This window comes from Lagopus muta, chromosome 1, assembly GCF_023343835.1.
Source record: "Lagopus muta isolate bLagMut1 chromosome 1, bLagMut1 primary, whole genome shotgun sequence".
Lineage (NCBI taxonomy): Eukaryota > Metazoa > Chordata > Aves > Galliformes > Phasianidae > Lagopus > Lagopus muta.
The window spans coordinates 131,374,657-131,393,645 of record NC_064433.1 but is presented as its reverse complement, the minus strand read 5'-3'; the positions used below and the strand labels follow the sequence as shown (position 1 = coordinate 131,393,645).

General features: G+C 41.8%; 1 protein-coding gene across 1 annotated transcript in view; it reads left to right on the top strand.

Annotated features, from left to right (window-relative positions):
• The window catches only part of TSGA10 (testis specific 10), a 33,136-nt gene extending 16,100 nt beyond the window's left edge, over nucleotides 1–17,036 (top strand). The window contains exons 11-18 of the mRNA XM_048962139.1: nucleotides 226–394; nucleotides 2,015–2,125; nucleotides 7,730–7,915; nucleotides 9,606–9,815; nucleotides 10,994–11,196; nucleotides 11,534–11,638; nucleotides 13,242–13,376; nucleotides 15,531–17,036. Of these exons, the coding sequence (XP_048818096.1) occupies nucleotides 226–394; nucleotides 2,015–2,125; nucleotides 7,730–7,915; nucleotides 9,606–9,815; nucleotides 10,994–11,196; nucleotides 11,534–11,638; nucleotides 13,242–13,376; nucleotides 15,531–15,555 (1,144 nt within the window). The 3' untranslated portion in view covers nucleotides 15,556–17,036. The remainder of the gene's footprint in view (nucleotides 1–225; nucleotides 395–2,014; nucleotides 2,126–7,729; nucleotides 7,916–9,605; nucleotides 9,816–10,993; nucleotides 11,197–11,533; nucleotides 11,639–13,241; nucleotides 13,377–15,530) is intronic.
• Nucleotides 17,037–18,989: the final 1,953 nt, after the last annotated feature.

The following is an 18,989-nucleotide window of genomic DNA, read 5'->3' as shown; positions in this document are numbered from 1 at the left end:
ATAATTAAGTTTTGATTAATGCATAGTATTAATGCAAAAAAAAAAAAAAAAAAAAAAAAAAGGATCCTAGGATGTGCTAATGTAGAATTGTTTTTTTCTACTCTGTTATATATTAAAATGCTACAGCTTTGTTTCACAATTTGCAAACTTAACCACAGGAAAGCTATCATTTTGCTATGTTGAACAGCATTGTCATACCTGAAGTATTTATTATTTGCTACGTAGAAAATCTGCTGAAGCGCTGTGTATCTGTGAGAAAGATATCACCAGTTTGCAACAACAGCTGCAAGAAACCAACAAAGAACTTGCACAAGCTAACAACAACAGAGAAATGTTAGCTCAGGAGAAGGACAGGTTACAAGAGCATCTTTCTAATGCTAAACAAGAAAATCAGGTATATATGTATAGAGAAATCTTGACTAAAAAAGAAAATGAAGTGTTTTTCTGGTAGAGCATAGAATTGGTGCGCTCATTTTTCAAACTGATTTTGTCACTTCCTGTTTAGGTCACCTGTATGAAGAAGCTCAGTTGCTCTTGTGTTATGGTTTGGATGTTTGTCTCCAGGAACAGCTGCTTAACTCTTGTTTCTGGTCTTTTTGTGAAAATAATTGTGGTGGTTATAACCGCTACTTACATTGAAAAATACTGTAAAGGAGACAGCAGCTATTTATTGTACGGTGCTGCGACTGGCTCAGAGCATATACAGGTTTACATATTTGAACACAGGACACATTTATTAAGGTTCATAGCTTTATTAACAGGACTGTATATACCATTCTTTAAAGGGGCTCTTGGGTAAAAGATAATAGAAATGATAGTCAGCTCTTAAATGGGTCTAGGAGAAATGGAGTCAGGCTCCACCCCTTCCGGCAGCACAGGTGAATTGCCTTACCTGTGCTCCCATGGCTGACTCAGTGCTTGCCTCAGGTGATCAATCAGAGGTTCAGGCTGTGATTCAGCAGTTCCAATACACATGTCTGGACTGCAGTCTCATCTCATGCACACGTTTGATGTTCACACATCACTATGTTTTCTAAGCAGCCAGAAATTAGGCTTAGTACTTGCAGTAGGTCATCATTGTATAATGTTCTATTTTTTTCTTCTTTTTGTTAAAACCTCTGCCTTAATTCAGGTTTTCTCATGCTTGTTTTTTCTCCTCTACACTTGTTCAACTGCTTAGAATATCTTCTTCTTTGAATATACTTTTCTATTTCCTGATTTTCTTCTCTTCTTCAAATGTTATAATCACTGAAGATAGATAGTGAGTGTCAGTAGAAACATGGATTACTGAAAGGCATCTCTCTATTCATCTATATCTCTCATCTATTCAGAATCTTTTATAATCCCCATTGTTTCTGATGTGGTCAGCTGGTATAAATAAAGCTACCTGTGCTTGTAGCTACTTTCAAAAACTTCATGGTTTCTTTGAAATGTGTCTGTAGGCTTATAGAAGCAGTTAGAAACAAAAGAATCTTAGCCTCATGTGATCAACTAATTTTTAATAGATGTGTCTTTATAATATGTATTTTTTACTTGTGGCTTTTCCATTAATTTAGGTGAAAGTCCAAGCATCTCAATTAGTATTCCTCTTTCTTCAGTAGGGCTGAAAAAGTTCACAGAATTCCAGAGCACCTTTCTCAGCACCTCATGGACATTTCACAACAGGAACAAGGGTTTCTCCATAGTCTACATCTGTTTTTCCTTACGTACTGCTTCTTGCAGTGGAGTGTTCTCACAGTAGTTTGCAAGAAAGGGAGATAATAATTGACTTGTCCAGAAACCTTTCTGCAATCCTATTCATGTTTTTCTTCATTTTAAGATTTAATATTATTTTAAAGTCAAAGAAGGTGAATCTTTTTGATATGTGCCAAATTTCATTTGTAGAAATCCACATACCTTATATTTTGTATATACTTAATAAAGGCATATGCTCTAGATATGTACAAATTCTATTTATTTTTGTCAAGGTACAAACAATATACTTCAGCCTTATTAAACAAATCTTTCTTCATAGGTACTACATATGAAAATAACTAAGTACAAGAATGAGCTTGATGAGATGAAGTTGAAAGCCCAGGATTCAAACACGGATATTGCCAGGCTAAAGGGAGTACTGAAGTTTAAAGTGAGTATGTGGATTAAAGCTGTTCTAACTAAAATTGAAATTGCAACCATCTTTCCATAGAAGATCTTTCCAAATCTGTGTTCAGCTACTACAGTTTTAATAGTTTGAGAGTATTTTCTTAGCTGATTTTCCAGTAGACAAGTAACAAAGTATATTTCACCATTTTATGCATGTGTGTGTTGAAGCCTTCCGCCTGCAAAAGGCTTCATACAGGTGTTCGCTATCGTTAGGGACTCAACGGTCTGTCCATCTACCTCGGTGCACACCAATGTGGTGGGTGGTAAAATGGCGTTTATTGCAGGGAGCGTGTCCTTTTTAAAACTTTTCCCCATGCCTTAGGGCTACTACCTGACCAATGGACACGTGGAATGTCTTGTTTCTTCCTTATTTGGTCTATCCTGTTCTTCTCCCTTATCTTCAGGTCATTTGTTGCCATGGTTTCCCAGGGGCCGAGGGGCCCCTGTCGACCCTGTTCGACTACATTTCCCCCTCCCTATGCACAAGCGTAACTACTACATTCTGAGAGGACCCTATCCGCGTACAGCCCGAAATCCCCGCATTGCGCCTATACATGCCATTGTCCTCTCAGTTAAGCCTTGCCCCGTTACATCACAATGCGCCAAATAATCCTAATGTCTTAAGCGTGAGTTCTACATAAAGCTATATGCTGCATTCTTAGATGATGCTGATTCGTTCGTCTTAGCATTTGCATATGAGCCATTCGTCTCAGCATACATTATACTTATCTATGTAATATACCTATATACCTATATGACTATAAGCGTAAAGCATATTAATATTAGACCTAATACAACTATAACTGAATAGAGTTAAACATAGTTAAACATCTGTTACAGCGTACGCGAACCTGGTTACAATCTTTCGAGAAGTCTACGGTATTCCAAGCATTGATTGCTTAAACGTTATTGCAGACAGTTGATGAAGCAAGGTACACAAATTAGATGCAGGCTTTTCACCACTGAGCAGAGGGAGGTCCTATCCCGTCACATCCCGAGTACTCGCCTTCTTCGCCTGCCACAAAATCTCTCCCATGCTCAGTGAAACCCTGCTCTGTTATATCGCAAAGCGCCTGATAGTTCTACCCTAACAGCCTAGAATAATGCTAAACCTAATGCAACTACAACCAGATGCAGTACAGAGTTAAATATCCCTGTCGCTGTGAGAGACTATCCAAAAAGAACTTCCCACCAGTGGTGTTCTCCATCCTTCTTTACTCTCTCTAGGACGCGACGTATCTCTTCTGTGTCATGGTGAACGGTGATCAAGGTTTTCTGTCCATTGTCTCTGACGCGTTTCCAGCGATTGGTGCAGGTCATCATGTTGCAAAAACTTCCTTACCAAGTTCCTTCCTTGGTAAGCCAAAGCGAGATTCATCCCACTTGGAGCAGGTGATAGGTCTTTAATCACCGTGTAATTATCCTGAAAGAACTGATGTGATGTCGCCAACACTTAATAATTAAAGCCACATCCTACAATACTAGTAAAGTTATAGACAGAGAGATTAGAGTGATTGCTGATAGCTCTAGTGGCACTATCTATGCCCAATATATACCAACATTGTCTCAGGTTCCTGTTGGAATGTACCTCAAAAATAACAAACATCTGTTCAATATCAAGGCAGATGTCTCTAGCCTTGAGAGCATTGCTCTCACAAACCAGCCATATGGAATTACTCGTTCTCCAGGCCTCAATCTGGCCACCTGTCCATGAAGGGAACCCATTCTGATGCCCACAGTGCATACTGCACTGGCTTAAGCACCATGCACATCAGACTTGTTACATGCGGAAAGAGAAGGCCTAATGCTGTCAGGATTTCTAATGCATTTACAGCGAGGAGTGATTTCAATCCGTGTTTCTCTGCACAATCTATCAGGTGTGTGATGCCTTTCAGATCAAGGAGTACCCTTTCTGGGTCTCTGTTATCATTCCCTACTATCGGGAAGGTCTCTAGTGCTCTTCCTTCCTTTATCAGGCTAGATCTAAACTTCCCACAATCTGTTAGTGCATCTCTCTTAACTCCCAAATGCAAATTCACCTCTCTCCTTTTGCTATCCTTTTCAGACACAGCTGGAACCTGAGGGCTCCGCACCTCCCCCACTGTGCCCATCTCCCTTTGATCATGCACTGACTGTTGTAGAGGCTTCTGATTGGTTGCATGCGCACTCAATCCTGTAAAAGGATGTGTGGGTCGAGTCAATGGGTCTGAACACTGTGGCAAAGAGTGAGTCCGGAGACTATCGTTATTTCTTTCTCCATCGGGTGTAGCCTGAGCAGAGGGTGCCGGCCAGACGCCACCTACACCTTCAGGTGCAATTAGGGTGGACAGTGCTGGCCGGACACTATCATCCGAGCATCTGTAAGTTACATCGCTTCCCTTTCTCTCTGCTGTTTTTTCTTCTACCTTCTCCTTAACTTTTGACCAATCCGTACCCAAGCCGTGCCCGCAGTTCCCACCCCCCTGGGTGTTACTGCATTCCACCTCCTGAGAGGAGACAGCAAGTGTCCCATCCCAGCTCTCTTCTCCCCCTGCCCCCGCAGGGGGCAGATTACACAGAGACAGCGATTGTTGTGGATACAGCGGAGGGGTTTCAACGACCTTGCATTCCTGCCCTTTAGCCGTTTTGCAAGATAAAAGCGCAGACAGTTGAATGCCTTCTTCTACTTGCTTATGCGAAGCTGAAGCCGAGGGGGGGTGAAGTGGGATGCCGAAGGTGCTGACAAGATGTTAGCAGTCATAGCTGAGGGCGTATTTACGGTGTTCTCTTCCTCAGGGGACCTGCAAGAAAGTACGCTCCCCGCACAAGTAAGCATGATCCTGCCCAAGGGGCGCTCTCCCATTCCCATGGTTAACGCCACCGTGGGCGAGCGGCTCACTGAGGTACGGGACCCCGACCTTGGGTAGGCAGAGTTGCATTGTCTGGCCCATTTGGTGTTCCGGGGGAGGGGCCCTGGGCCTAAGGCACCCTCCCATCCTCGTTTCCCTGCGGCACTATGACAAACTTCCAACATTGCCTAGCGTTGTGCCCTAACCCTCCACATAACTGACATTGATCACGGTTACCCCCTGATCTCCTTCCTTTAGGACATTGCGCCTGGTAGTGCCCCGGGGATCCGCAGGAATAGCAAAGCCCCCGGGCGCGACCACCCGATCCACTCTGTCCGCCCTCTCCTTGCTTGTTAATTACCGCCATGACTAAGGGTTGGATGGCCGACGACATGGCCGAAGACACGGCCGCAGCTATTCCCTGGTCCGTGAGTGGGGCAACCTTCTGTCTGTCTAGAACATATTTAATTATCTCTCCTGGTGTCGTTAATGTGGAGGGTGCTGCTCGTATAAGCTGTTGGACATCTGGGTGTGATTTCTGTCTAAAGCAGTCAATAATCACGGGGGCTCGTGCCGAAGATGGAAGATCCGACCCCTCAACCGCCTTTATGAGGCGATTAGCGAAATCCACAAAGGACTCAGATGGCCCCTGTGTGATGTCTGCCCAAGGGTCTGTAGGCTCTGCTAACCGGGCGACTTCTCTGAGCGCCTGGAGAGCCGACGCCGTGATAGCAACCAACTCCCCCGGTCTCAAAAGCGCGGCCTGGCCCTCTGGATTCCCGGCCATTCCATCCGCTAGGCCCTTTAAGCGATCCAAGTTAGTTCGTTCCCCCCGCCCCTGACCATTCGCAGGATGTCGAGGGTCTCGGGTAGCCGCCGCTATAACCGTCTGCAGCTGGACGCCCCAAGCATCCATCCACAGAGCATATTGGGCGGGACCTAATATGACCCTCATAAGATTCGTGACGTCATGCGGCAGCAGCGGGGAAGACATAAGAGCTTCCACTTCTGCCATAGTGATTGGAGATCGTAGACCTTTGGTCCTGACTGTGTCGGCCAATCGCGTAATCAATTTTGGCTCCAGAGGAGTCCAAGCCGGTCCCTCTGTTTTTATCACCACGGGCATGGGCACCACGGACGGGCCCGCCGTTGTAAGCTCCTCCCTGATCCTCGCCCAATCAGTCAAGGCTGGCCCAGGGGCCGAATCAGGGCACCCTAACTCCGCCCTTCGTTCCACCCCTCGGGGCGGACCGTCCCGCCCCACCGGTGACGTGGCTACACCCTCGCCCTCCGGCCCTCCCAACCCCTTCAGAGAAGGATACATGCCACTCCCCACATAAGGAGGAGGGGCGGAGGGGGCAGCAGTGGCGCAACTGCAGCCAGCATCCGTTCTGCAACGACAGGATGTGCCAACGGTTTTAGGCGCGGTCGCCTCCCCCAGTGCCATCTTCGTTTCTTGCTGTGCAGCCATTTTCTCTTTCTCCTCATCGACCTGAGGCTCAGTAGTTGGCTTTCCTGTGGGATATGTGGGAGAGACCTTCCCTCCCCCCAAGCCCAACCAAAACTTCGCCTGTTCAGATGTAACCTGTTCCTCTCGTGCTGCCTTCAGCGCCCCCAAGACCAGTCCCCAGGTTTTCAACTCTCCTGACTTCCCGAGTACCATCGCCCGCTGGGAAAGCGCTGCGGTAATGGGATCCCAGGACCCCGGGGTATACAAATCTGAGGGAGATGTAAGCAGTCCCTCCTTTTGTAAAAGGGACAGCATTGCCCCTATTTCCTTCTTAGAAGGAGAAGTTTTCCCGCAGTATGTCTTACACGCGGACGAAATCACCTTTATGACGGCCTCCATGTCCACTCCGCCGGGCGTTCCTGCTCCCGCGGATCACACAGCCACCGGGCTTCTCTTCCGATGGCTTCCTGGGTCCTCGGCAGGTCAAGCAGGCTCCTGGCGCCGTAGAGCCCCCTCCGACGCTACCCAGCTTCCACTCTCCTAAGCCGCAGCCCCCTCTTCTAGGGTCATCGCCTCCTTCCCCACGGGAGACGGATGAGAGTAGGATCGCCACGCCGCCTGTGGCCGACCACTATTCCCTAACGAATCACGTCGGGGTCACCATATGAAGCCTTCCGCCTGCAAAAGGCTTCATACAGGTGTTCGCTATCGTTAGGGACTCAACGGTCTGTCCATCTACCTCGGTGCACACCAATGTGGTGGGTGGTAAAATGGCGTTTATTGCAGGGAGCGTGTCCTTTTTAAAACTTTTCCCCATGCCTTAGGGCTACTACCTGACCAATGGACACGTGGAATGTCTTGTTTCTTCCTTATTTGGTCTATCCTGTTCTTCTCCCTTATCTTCAGGTCATTTGTTGCCATGGTTTCCCAGGGGCCGAGGGGCCCCTGTCGACCCTGTTCGACTACAGTGTGTGTGTTCATTGAATTTAAAACTTCAGTGCATAATATAAGAACTTGAGACTCTTTTGTCTCTGCTACTGTATGGGATTAACAGAAAAAAGTTTGCAATATATTCCTATACTTCACATTTTTAGTGTTAATTCAGCCATTTTTAACAGAAGTCTCTAGCGCATCACAACGTGGCCATATGGAACAAAACACTTCTTCTGAGAAGTCTCTCAATGTTTTTGCTAAATGCAAGATTCTCAATAAAAAGAGAACATCCACTGCTATGTCATAGCTGCACAACTGTAAATATCCCTATTTTGAGAAGCATACTGTAAAATATTAAACAAGTTTTATGTGTTAGGAGAGAGAGAACTGTGAGCTTTTGGAGAATTACCACAAAGCCCGTGAACAAGGAGAAAGTTGGGAAGCAAAGTGCCATCAAGCAGAAGAAGACTGTAACTCTGTCAGATTGGCATTAATCAGTGCGGAGTCTGAGAACCGCAGGTTGAAAGAGAAAATGAAGACTCTTGAGACAGAGATGGAGCAAGTAAGTTGAAATCATAGTTTCTGTAGTTCACATTTGAAATTTTATGGTAATATTTTAGGCTTATGGCTGTTTAAAATTACAGTTTATACCACTTCTATTTGAATTTTAGAGATAGTTGCTACATTGAAGAATATGGGGTTTATTTCGTAACACAATGAGCAGTCATACGAATGTCATACTTGGGGGAAAACAAATTAAAAATAATACATAAAATAAAACTAATACAGTTCAAAGAAAAAAGTTAAACAGCATGTTTGAAATGAGGGAGGGCATAACCTCGCACAGAACTCCACAGCGTACCTGAAACATACCTAGTGCTTTATCCCCTTTGTACATTCCAGTCCTTGCTTTTCTTGCTTCCAACTTTTCAACCTTCTTTCCAGTGGTTTAGGTGTCCCAAACATCTATTTATTTCCTATTTGAAAATGTGAAGGACTTAACATTTAAACTGAGCATTTAAATTGTGTTCTGGTTTGGGGTTGCTGTTTTTGCTACAGATCATCTCTGATTCCTAAATATTGCAGAGGCTATTGAGGGCTTCTCACGCACATTAGATAGCCAATAGAAGCTGATCTGCAGCTGTTCATAAAGAAGGATGAGAACATAATAGAACAGAGTACAGGACAATTGTGTGGCAGATTTTTAATATAATGAAGCTGGCTTGTGGTCCTAGTTTGTCTAACCAGCCTCAAATGGGTAGAGATTTTATCTTTCTACCTCCTTCCCAGGTCTAATATTAATTACAGGAATAAACAGGCCTGTTCATGTGTCAACAAATGCAGTCAGAATTGCAGATATCATGTTCAGGTTCGCAGCAGTTACATTAAGGCATGTATCTTAAACACACTAATTTTAATTCAGAAATCTTAATGTATGTAATTTAATGTAGCCCTTTTCCTTTTTTTTTTATAATTTTTTTAATTAATTAATTTATTTTAGCCAAGTCAGAGCTGGAATTATGTAACGTGTTCCCCCTACAACCATCTTTTTCCATCTCAGTTATAAGAAATCTTTCAGGGAAGTCGTTGCTTTGTCTCTTTGCTCTCATTGCCTTTGTCAAATTTCCATACTCAGCCACATTGACAATTAAATGGTTAAAAGTGGTTGGAAATACAAGACAGGTATGACTGGCTAAGGTACAGACATTTTTCAAAAGGGAAAATCTAGGTTATATTGTTTTAAAATACACAACATTCAGAGTGCTTCCAGTCAAAACTGCTGCTGCTGGCTTTGCAAACTTCATCTTAGTGTGGCTTCTGTCAGCTCTTCATCATGCCTGAGTTTATGGGTGACAGCAACATGAACATGGTTGACAGCATTTGAGCATTCAGTGCTCTTCTACATGCAGGAATACATTTTATTTTAAAAATAAGAGGTTCTATTTGGGAATGAAATAAGGCCCATGGCAGAATTTTGAATCTTAATAGTTCAGAAGAAAGAGTAGAATCCTAAGAAGTTTAAAATTTGGTAGTTAAATTTGCTATCAGAAGCAAGAATCTTTTTTCTACTTATTTTATATACAGAAGTTATTTAAAGAAATAACTTTAAAATTTATTCCAGAATAAACTACTGCCACCTCTTAAAAATCATCACAACAGTATTTTTGTAGGATGTTTCTGTAGGAATTTGGAAGCAGTCTTATAATTTCTTTGCAATACACTTTTGATTATCTGATATTGCTTTATTATAGCACTTAACAACAGAAGAAGCATACCAGTCTCAGCTTTCTACCTTACACAAGTCTATTGTGAAAATGGAAGGAGAGCTTCAAAACATACATCAGGAGAGAGTCTCTATACTTGCAAATCTCGTATCTACGCAAGAACTTTGCATTAAATTAGATGCAGGCAAAGAACTTTTAAGTCAGCAGTTAACTTCCACATCAGAGAAGGTAGAAAGGGTATGTGAAATAAATTTAAGCAATAATTTTATGTTAATGTTATGCTTTAAGGGATCTCAAACTACTTTCAGATCTAGAATGATCAAAGAAATCTCTACTGATGATCAGCGGCTCTTTCTTTTTTTTTATGTTTAATGTAGCATACCTCAGAAACATACTCCTCAGAGCATGGATGTTGTACTGTCTATACCACCACTGCTTTACAAAGTTTTACTTCGAGTACTGAAATTCAGGATGTAATATTACTAATTGTTTTCTTGACAGATGGCTTGGATTTCACATTCAGCCACTTAATAGACAGAATAGCTAGAGTAGTTTATTAGCAAAGAAACTTGATATGGACATTAGAATGCTTGACAGGTTTAGGAAGCAACAGAAGTGATTCTTTTATGAAATTGTCAATGAAGAGGCTTGCTGGGATTGTAGAGGGAAGCAAGAGTTTCAGGATGGGAAGATACAGAAATGCAGCTGGAGAGTTTAGTGAAGATTCTGAATGCTGATGCTAAAATAATATTGTTCTTTCAGTGTTTTAATACTGTTTATTTTAACAAAGCTTATATAATTTTTAGTATTGTTTTGTTCTGAAATACAGAAGTAGAATATCAGAACTGTTTATAGGCAAGAAAACTATAGTTTTGATTGACAGTGGAAAATTGGCTTTTCAGAATAAGGAAAACTCATTTTAATTCATTAAGACCAAATAATTTGGATTTTGCTTTGTAAAGTAAAAAAGTGCTCTGTTCTGTGCTGAGGCTTCACCTCAAGCACTGGGTGCAGGTTTAGGTGCCACAATATAGGAAGGAGATAAAACTGTTAGAAAGTACCCAAAAGAGGGCTTATAAAGGTGGTAAGGGGTCTCGAAGGCAAGGCATAGGAGGAACAGTTGAAATCTCTTCCAACTCAGGATGTTCTGTGATTATATGATTCTATTTCATAGAGTTTCTTATTTGTATCAAGTATGCCTAAGTTCATAGATATGCATTGAGTAAGTTTATAAATCCAAAACAGGATTTTAATTGAGGTCAAATATGACAGTAATCAACCATGTTGAACCATCTTGGGAGTAAGAACAAATTTGGGTCATCGATACTAAACTTCTTTTATTTTTAAAGATTACTCTAACTGCTGACCACTGAACACAGCAGGCATACATCTGAAATGTTACAAACCTTGTTTAGCTGCAGAGTGAATGTGATTCATCCCATTCTGAAATAGAGCTGCTGAGAAGACAACTAGGAAATGAAAGAGCATCTCTGAAAAATCTGGAATCTTTGCTTGCATCCAATCGCGAGAGAGAACTTCAGTCACAGATAGCAGAGCAAGAGAAAGACTCCGAAATTCTGCTTCTCAAGGAGCAACTTTTTTTAGCAGAGAATAAACTGTGAGTAAATGACCAGGAGGACATTGTAGTTGAGTTTTGTTTTGTTTTTAGATTCTTTCCATATATACATACATAAACATAGATGTGCATGTATACACATGTCTATCTAGCTGCATTTTCAAATGATCAAAGTACCTTGGATACCTTAATAGCAGAAGATAACATAAGCCTGCTTCTAATTCCTCAGCTATAACCTAACGTACTCTTCTGTGCACGTTTTACTCCAGAAGGGAATCAGTTGCATGGTATAGCTGCCCTTTTCATTTTGCATAATTCTATTTGGTAACGTACTTGAGGATTATAGCTGCTATCTAATTAAAACGTATGAACTTTACAGCACTGTGAAGAGTCGAGATTTCACTCAGCTCAAAAATACAACAGCTCAGCTAGAGTCAGAATTGGATATCACTAGAAGACAGCTGGCAACTGAGAGGTTTGAAAGGCAAGTACATATTTTTGTATTATGTTTTCTCCATCTAAATGGGATGAAATACAATGCAGTACTAAGACTTAGTCTGATTAAAAGGATAAACAGCAAAGTTCGGCTTTGCTCTGTTCTTCGTCTACTATGTGTTCAGAGGCTACTCATGCCATGCTGTGTGAAACTGTTACGTGTTCTGTCTACATTAGTTGTCTGCCAACGCAATGAGACGCAGAAACAAACTTGCTTCTCAAGCAGCCTGCTTTAGGATGGGATGGGACATTTTCCTGAACATGCACTTATTTCAAGTGAGGGTCTAGGTATCTTGTTGCATACTTGTCTCTAATTAGTCTGTACTGACACAATGAAACAATTTTAGCCTGTACAGTCTGCACTCTTCCAAGTGCTGTGTGGGGCACTGAATGTGCCAATATGAAGAAAATCAGCTTTTAAGGTTTTTATTTAATGGGCAGGATGAGAAAGTTTAACAGTAGGTACAAATTGTTTCATGTGATTTAGCCATAGTACAAGAAACAGTCCTAGGCCTGTCTTACTAGTTGCCTTATCTATTTAGTCTTGGTATCGTAAACAGTTTCTTTATGAAACAAAAATAGCAAGATTTTTCTACTTCATGGATGTAGTGAGGTTAAAAATGTTAAAAACTGCCAAGTATTATTTTAGGTATTCAAAAGAAATTGGTAGAAGAAGTAGTGATATGATTATAGCATGCTTGAGAATCAGATATTTTGTTTAATTGTAGCAAATTAGTTTGTTAATACTCTATTCACTCATAAGGATGAGAGTTTTGAGGGGGAAACGTCTACACTTGAGGTTAGGTCTTTTAAAGATACATTTCTCAAATGTCACAGTATGTGTTTCAATTTCAAATTGTTTTCTCCTTTACCCTGAAGTTACGGCAAAAACTGCAGAACTTTGGGGTTAGATGTGTGAGTGAATTAAAAAGGTAGCATCAAGTGTACTTCTTCAGCTGCACAAAATAAGCCACATAGTATGCTAATGTAGCAGTACTTTTGTTTTAAAATAGTCTCGCTCTTCTCTAAGCAGTTGTTTCCTACTTCTCCAGTGTGAGTGCATCCATTTTGTGCTTTTTGGTTGTTCCCTGATGCTTTTTGCGGCATTCATGGTCAAAAAGCAGAATCAGCCTCCACACTTAAGCTCTTCTCCTAATTAAGGATAATTTGTTACTCACACAGTTGTTTACAGTTGCAGTAATATCAAGATTTAATTTATACTTTATTCGCCTGATAAATATTAGAGTGTGTCTATACGTCAGTGTTGCCTCACTACGGATCAGAGATCCTCCATTATCGTTCTTGAAAACAATTTCTCTTCTACTTCAAGATAATTACAAACACAGTTGCCTGAATTGTTTTGGAACGAGCAAAGTTACATCTTGTTGTGCAGCCTATAAGTTAGCTGTAAGAACAGTATGCAGAAAGAGTTACCTGTCTTTTAGAGAAGTGTATGACAAGCACCACATCTCCATATAAAATAAAATTTAAGGAAATAAAGAAGTTAAAAGAACAAAGAAAAAGTTAATGACTGTGTGATAACTTTGATTTTTAAAAGTGCTTAATCTGACTGTGAAATAATGTTTATATAGGGAACGAGCTGTACAGGAACTTCGATGCCAGAATCGTACAGTCACATATCAGTTAAGCTCTACATTAAGAACATCATCACCTGAACGTGCTCATCATCCACTTCCTGATTGGTCTCTGGACAGTTCCCTGGAAGGGTAAGTAGTTCAACAATGTTTAAGTTCCCAACACTGAAAACAAATTAAATAAAAGGATGAACTCTGATATTTCTTGTTGAAATATTGGCTCAATTACACAACTTGGCACCATATTTAAATGCATTCTATGAGTTTTCAAACACTTGTAATCTTGTGGTAGAAAAAAAAAGCAACAGTTTTCCTTCCAGCAGTCACTGAAATGGAGCCTCCACCACTTACATCTACTCCCCTGTCAGTTTTAGTCTTTTAGATTAATTTTATGTTTGGTAGCTGTCTGCTTGTTGCCTCACAATTCATACTGATGGCAGCATGCAATAAAAATATTTGCCAATTGAGTGGGAAAAATTCTCATTTCATTACTTTCAGGAAATGGTCTGCTTTTGAATTGGTTACATACTTCTGAGATGAATCTGGTAAATATTAGCACAGCAGTGTAAGACTGTAAATTGGTAGCTGTTGTCTGTCTTTTGTATCAAGTGCAGTCCCTTCATCCTCTGAAAGAACCATGTCTACTCCTTCCTAACCTGAGTGTAGTGTAGCTCTTACATTTGTTGAAATAAGCTCTGTGTCACTTGGGACTGATCAAATGACTTTTTATAACCACAACATTTTCTTTTATTTTTGATATCATCTAAAGAAAAGAGAATTCAATCAATTCAATCTATGTTGTCATCTATACTGATACTACATAATTATGATGCTGTTCCTATTTGTTCAACTCCTTATCAGACTGATATTAGAAAAGTATTCCTTTCTAATTAGTAAAGTGCTAGTTAAATATCAAATCCAAAGAATCACAGAATCGTAGAATCATAGGATTCCTCAGGTTGGAAAAGACATAAAGATCATCGAGTCCAACCACAACCTCACCATACTACCCTGACTCCAACAACCCTCCACTAAATCATGTCCCTGAGCACCACATCCAAACGGATTTTAAACACATCCAGGGATGGTGACTCACCCACCTCCCTGGGGAGCCTATTCCAGTGCTTCACAACCCTTTCTCTAAAGAAGTGTTTCCTGATATCCAACCTAAACTTATCCTGGTGCAACTTGAGGCCATTTCCCCTTGTCCTGTCACCAGTGAGAAGAGACCAGCCCTGCTCTTGCTGTAAGCACCTTTCAGGTATTGGAAGAGAGCAATAAGGTCTCCCCTCAGCCTCCTTTTCCCCAGACTAAACTGCCCCAGTTCCTTCAGTCTCTCCTCGTAGGGCATATTCTCCAAGCCCTTCACAAGCCCTGTTGCCCTTCTTTGGACCTGCTCCAGCACCTCAATGTCCTTTCCGTACTGAGGAGCCCAAAACTGAACACAGTACTTGAGGTGAGGCCTCACCAATGCCGAGTACAGGGCAGGATTACTTCCCTAGTCCTGCTCACACCATTCCTGATACAAGCCAGGATGCCATTGGTCTTCTTGGTTGAATCCTAATCCAGACTAATCTTCTACAAACTAGATTATGAGTTCAACTCATTTCTTGTTTGCATCAATACAGAATAGTTGAAATTACTAAAAAAGTCCTCCAAGAGCTGAAATTTCATTCTTAGATGCTTGAAGATGACTTACTTGGGGAGTCAGAAAGATATGGTAGAAACAATAATTTCTTGGTGTAGAGGAATATTCTGCAACCAGTATCTGAACATGCAGTAAAAAACCCTGAGATAGCAGTGCTGGAATTACCATTGTCACTCTTCTTACACTACATATTTTGTGCACTATTTTAGCACACATCCCAAGATAGAAGATGGGTCAGGCAATCACCTTTTCATTATATTCAGAATGTGATATCATAAAAAAATTGGATGGTAACTTTTTCCTATTCTCCCATTTTTCTCTGACTTGACTCCCTGTATGAGTAAAATGAAAAGAATGCACCATGTAGCATGTCTTGCAGACCTGGTGGGAAAGACCTTTGTTTGTACATTTTCTTTGGTAGGAGTCCAAAACTTGCCCTTCCCTTCAAAAAGCATTGTAGCATATTTGCACAATAAAGTCTAATGCTTCAAATCATCTACCTGGATTGATTTCAGAAGAGACAGGAAGCCTGCTTGTAGTATTTTCAGAATCAAAACCTTAAATTGTGTTCATGGAAACCTCAGAATCTATTTCTATGTTCACTACAAAATTAGACTATGTTTTGTTTTATTTTCTAGGAATTCCTCATTCAAGGACTTCTAATATTATATTCACAATGGCCTATGAAGACTGCACACTATTTGGAGAGTTCAAGTTTAATTTGCATTCAGTTATCATTTTTCCCTGTTGAATGCTTTATTTCATTAAATCTATTTCAAAAATACTTGCATGGATTTATATACTCTCTTTGTTGTTCATTGGGAAGAAATTGGTATGGATAGCTTCCTTTCCTTCCCCTCCCCGCTCATGTATTTTTGTGTTACATGGCACATCCATCACTGTAAACATAAAAAAAGTTCAGGTTACGTTGATTGTACTCACATTGTACTGTAATTTTAACATTGTGCATTATTTTAAAAGGTCAGTGATGTAATTAAAAAACAGGATAGCAAATAACGATATGAAATTTTATTGGAGGAAAAAGGTGTCTATGTTCAGGTGTTATGATTTGAAAGTAATGCCTCCTATTTTGTGGTGTTGGCCCATGATGACAGAGGCGGATGTTGGTGGGATGGCAGTGGAGGTTGAACCTTCCCACCAGTATTCCATTACATGCTTTGCTGTGTGACAGATGGCAGCAGAGTGGCAGTCTGACACAGCAGTGTCTGACATGAAAGTGCGACTGAAGAGAAGGCACGTCATTGAATTCTGGAAAAATAACACCCACTGACATTCATAGATGCTTGCTGAATGTTTATGGAGACCAAACAGTGGATGTGAGCACAGTGAGGTGGTGCGTGGTGCATTTTAGCAGTGGCAGCAGCTGGTACAGATTGTTACTAGAGCAATACACAGAGTCTTCTTCATTGCTGGTGAAAACACCTAGCTGTTGATTGTGACTATGTTGAAAAATAAGGTTTTGTAGCTGAGAATTTGCTCTATTAGATAGTGTTGTTGTGCTCCTTGTATCTACTGTAGTTTCCATGGAAATAAAAAGGAGGTATTACTTTCAGAGCAACCGATCTATTTTTGATGGACTATGTGAAGAATGCACTTAAAAGAGTGCTATGCCATCTCAAGATAGGCAGTTTTTTTGTTGTTGGCTTTTTTTCCTCTCTTAAAACCTAAACTACTTCTTAATTTGTCTGAAATAGAATAGTAATGCTAGGAGTTACAACAGTGCTGTGATAACTATGGAGATGTGCATTTTTTTATGTTTCTGATATACATTTATACTTGGAGCGTGTTCAGTTTCTGACAATTTTACTACAGTTGCACTAACTTTCTAATTAAAGAGCTTTTTTAATATGAATGAGAACTGCTTGGTGATATTTACTGGCACTTAAACTTGCTCAGAATTTCAGCTACCGTGCCATAATATTTGTCAGTGTTACACATTCTCCAACATCAAATGCAAGAGGGAATGTAGAACTCTCCCCTACAAATCAGCTGAAAAATCCCTACCTCTGACTTCAGAAATAGATAAGTAATTCCTATTTAAAATAGAAAATAACTCACTTCTTGGTTTCACTTTTTTTTTCTTCAATAGATTCATCTTTTTTGTTTTCTTTGTCAAAGTATTTTAAAATGGTCTCCAGCTTATTTTCAAAAGCAAAATCAAGTTGGTAATGGTTTGAACATATATCTCGTTTGTGCTTCACATGTGTTTGGTTTGTGACAATCTGACTCCTTCCCCCTGTGATTCTGAAAAAAACAGTCAGAGACCTACTGCTCCAGCTGGACTGTCACAAGTCGATGGGGCCAGATGAGATCCACCCGAGAGTGCTGAGGGAACTGGCGGAGGTGATAGCCGAGCCGCTTTCCATCATCTGTCAGCGCTCCTTGTTGACTGGTGAGGTCCCAGATGACTGGAGGCTTGCCAATGTGACTCCCATTTATAAGAAAGGTCGTAAGGAGGATCCGGGGAACTACAGGCCTGTCAGCCTGACCTCGGTGCCAGGGAAGGTTATGGAGCAGATCGTCTTGAGGGAGATCATGCGGCATGTGCAGGGTGACCGGGGGATCAGGCCTAGCCAGCATGGGTTCATGAAGGGCAGGTCCTGTTTGACCAACCTGATCTCCTTCTATGATCTAGTGACCCATCTGGTGGATGAAGGAAAGGCTGTTGATGTGGTCTACCTAGACTTCAGCAAAGCCTTTGACACTGTCTCCCACAGCATTCTCCTGCAGAAGCTGGCAGCCAGAGGCTTGGATGGGTACACTCTTGGCTGGGTAAGGAGCTGGCTGGAGGGCCGGGCACAGAGAGTGGTGGTGAATGGAGTCAAATCCAGCTGGCGACCGGTCGTGAGTGGTGTTCCGCAGGGGTCGGTGCTGGGGCCTGTCCTCTTCAATATCTTTATTGATGACCTCGATGAGGGCATTGAGTGCACCCTCAGTAAATTCGCAGATGACACCAAATTGGCTGGAAGTGTGGATCTGCCTGGGGGTAGCGAGGCCCTACAGAGGGATCTGGACAGGCTGGAGAGCTGGGCTGGAGCCAATGGGATGAGTTTCAACAAGGCCAAATGCCGGGTCCTGCACTTCGGCCACAACAACCCCAGGCGATGCTACAGGCTTGGGGCGGTGTGGCTGGAGGACTGCGTAGAGGAAATGGACCTGGGGGTATTGATTGATGCTCGGCTGAACATGAGCCGACAGTGTGCCCAGGTGGCCAAGAAGGCCAATGGCATCCTGGCCTGCATCAGAAACAGCGTTGCAAGCAGGAGCAGAGAGGTGATTGTTCCCCTATATTCAGCACTCGTCAGGCCGCACCTCGAGTACTGTGTCCAGTTTTGGGCCCCTCACTGCAAGAAAGATATTGAGGCCCTGGAACGTGTCCAAAGAAGGGCAACGAAGCTGGTGAGGGGTCTGGAACACAGGCCATATGAGGAGAGGCTGAAGGAGCTGGGAATGTTCAGCCTGGAGAAGAGGAGGCTCAGGGGAGACCTTATTGCTCTCTATAACTTCCTGAAGGGAGGTTGTAGTGAGCTGGGGGTCGGCCTCTTCTCTCGTGTCATTAGTGATAGGACCAGGGGGAATGGTTTCAAGCTACGGCAGGGGAAATTCAGGCTGGACATGAGGAAGTATTACTTTTCAGAAAGGGGTGGTCAGGCACTGGAATGGACTGCCCAGGGAGGTGGTGGAATCACCGAGCCTGGGGGTGTTCAAGGAAAGACTGGATGTTGTGTTGAGGGACATGGTTTAGTGGGAGCTATTGGGAATAGGTGAACGGTTGGACTGGGTGATCTTTTAGGTCTTTTCCAACCTTAGTGATTCTATGATTCTATGATTCTATGATTCTAAGCATTAAAATTCATATGTTAAGTAATGGTTAGAGACAGCATAATCCATATAAATGCTCCTAAGTACTTTTAAAAACATGTTAACATGAGCTGTAGATATGATCCTATGTTGCTTTTTAGGAACAGGTTTCTTTAAAGATCCTGTGAAAGTATTTTGATGAATAATGTATTAAAAAAAAAAAAATGTATCTGTAATGTAAATTCTAGGATTACCTTCCTCGAGGTAACAATACT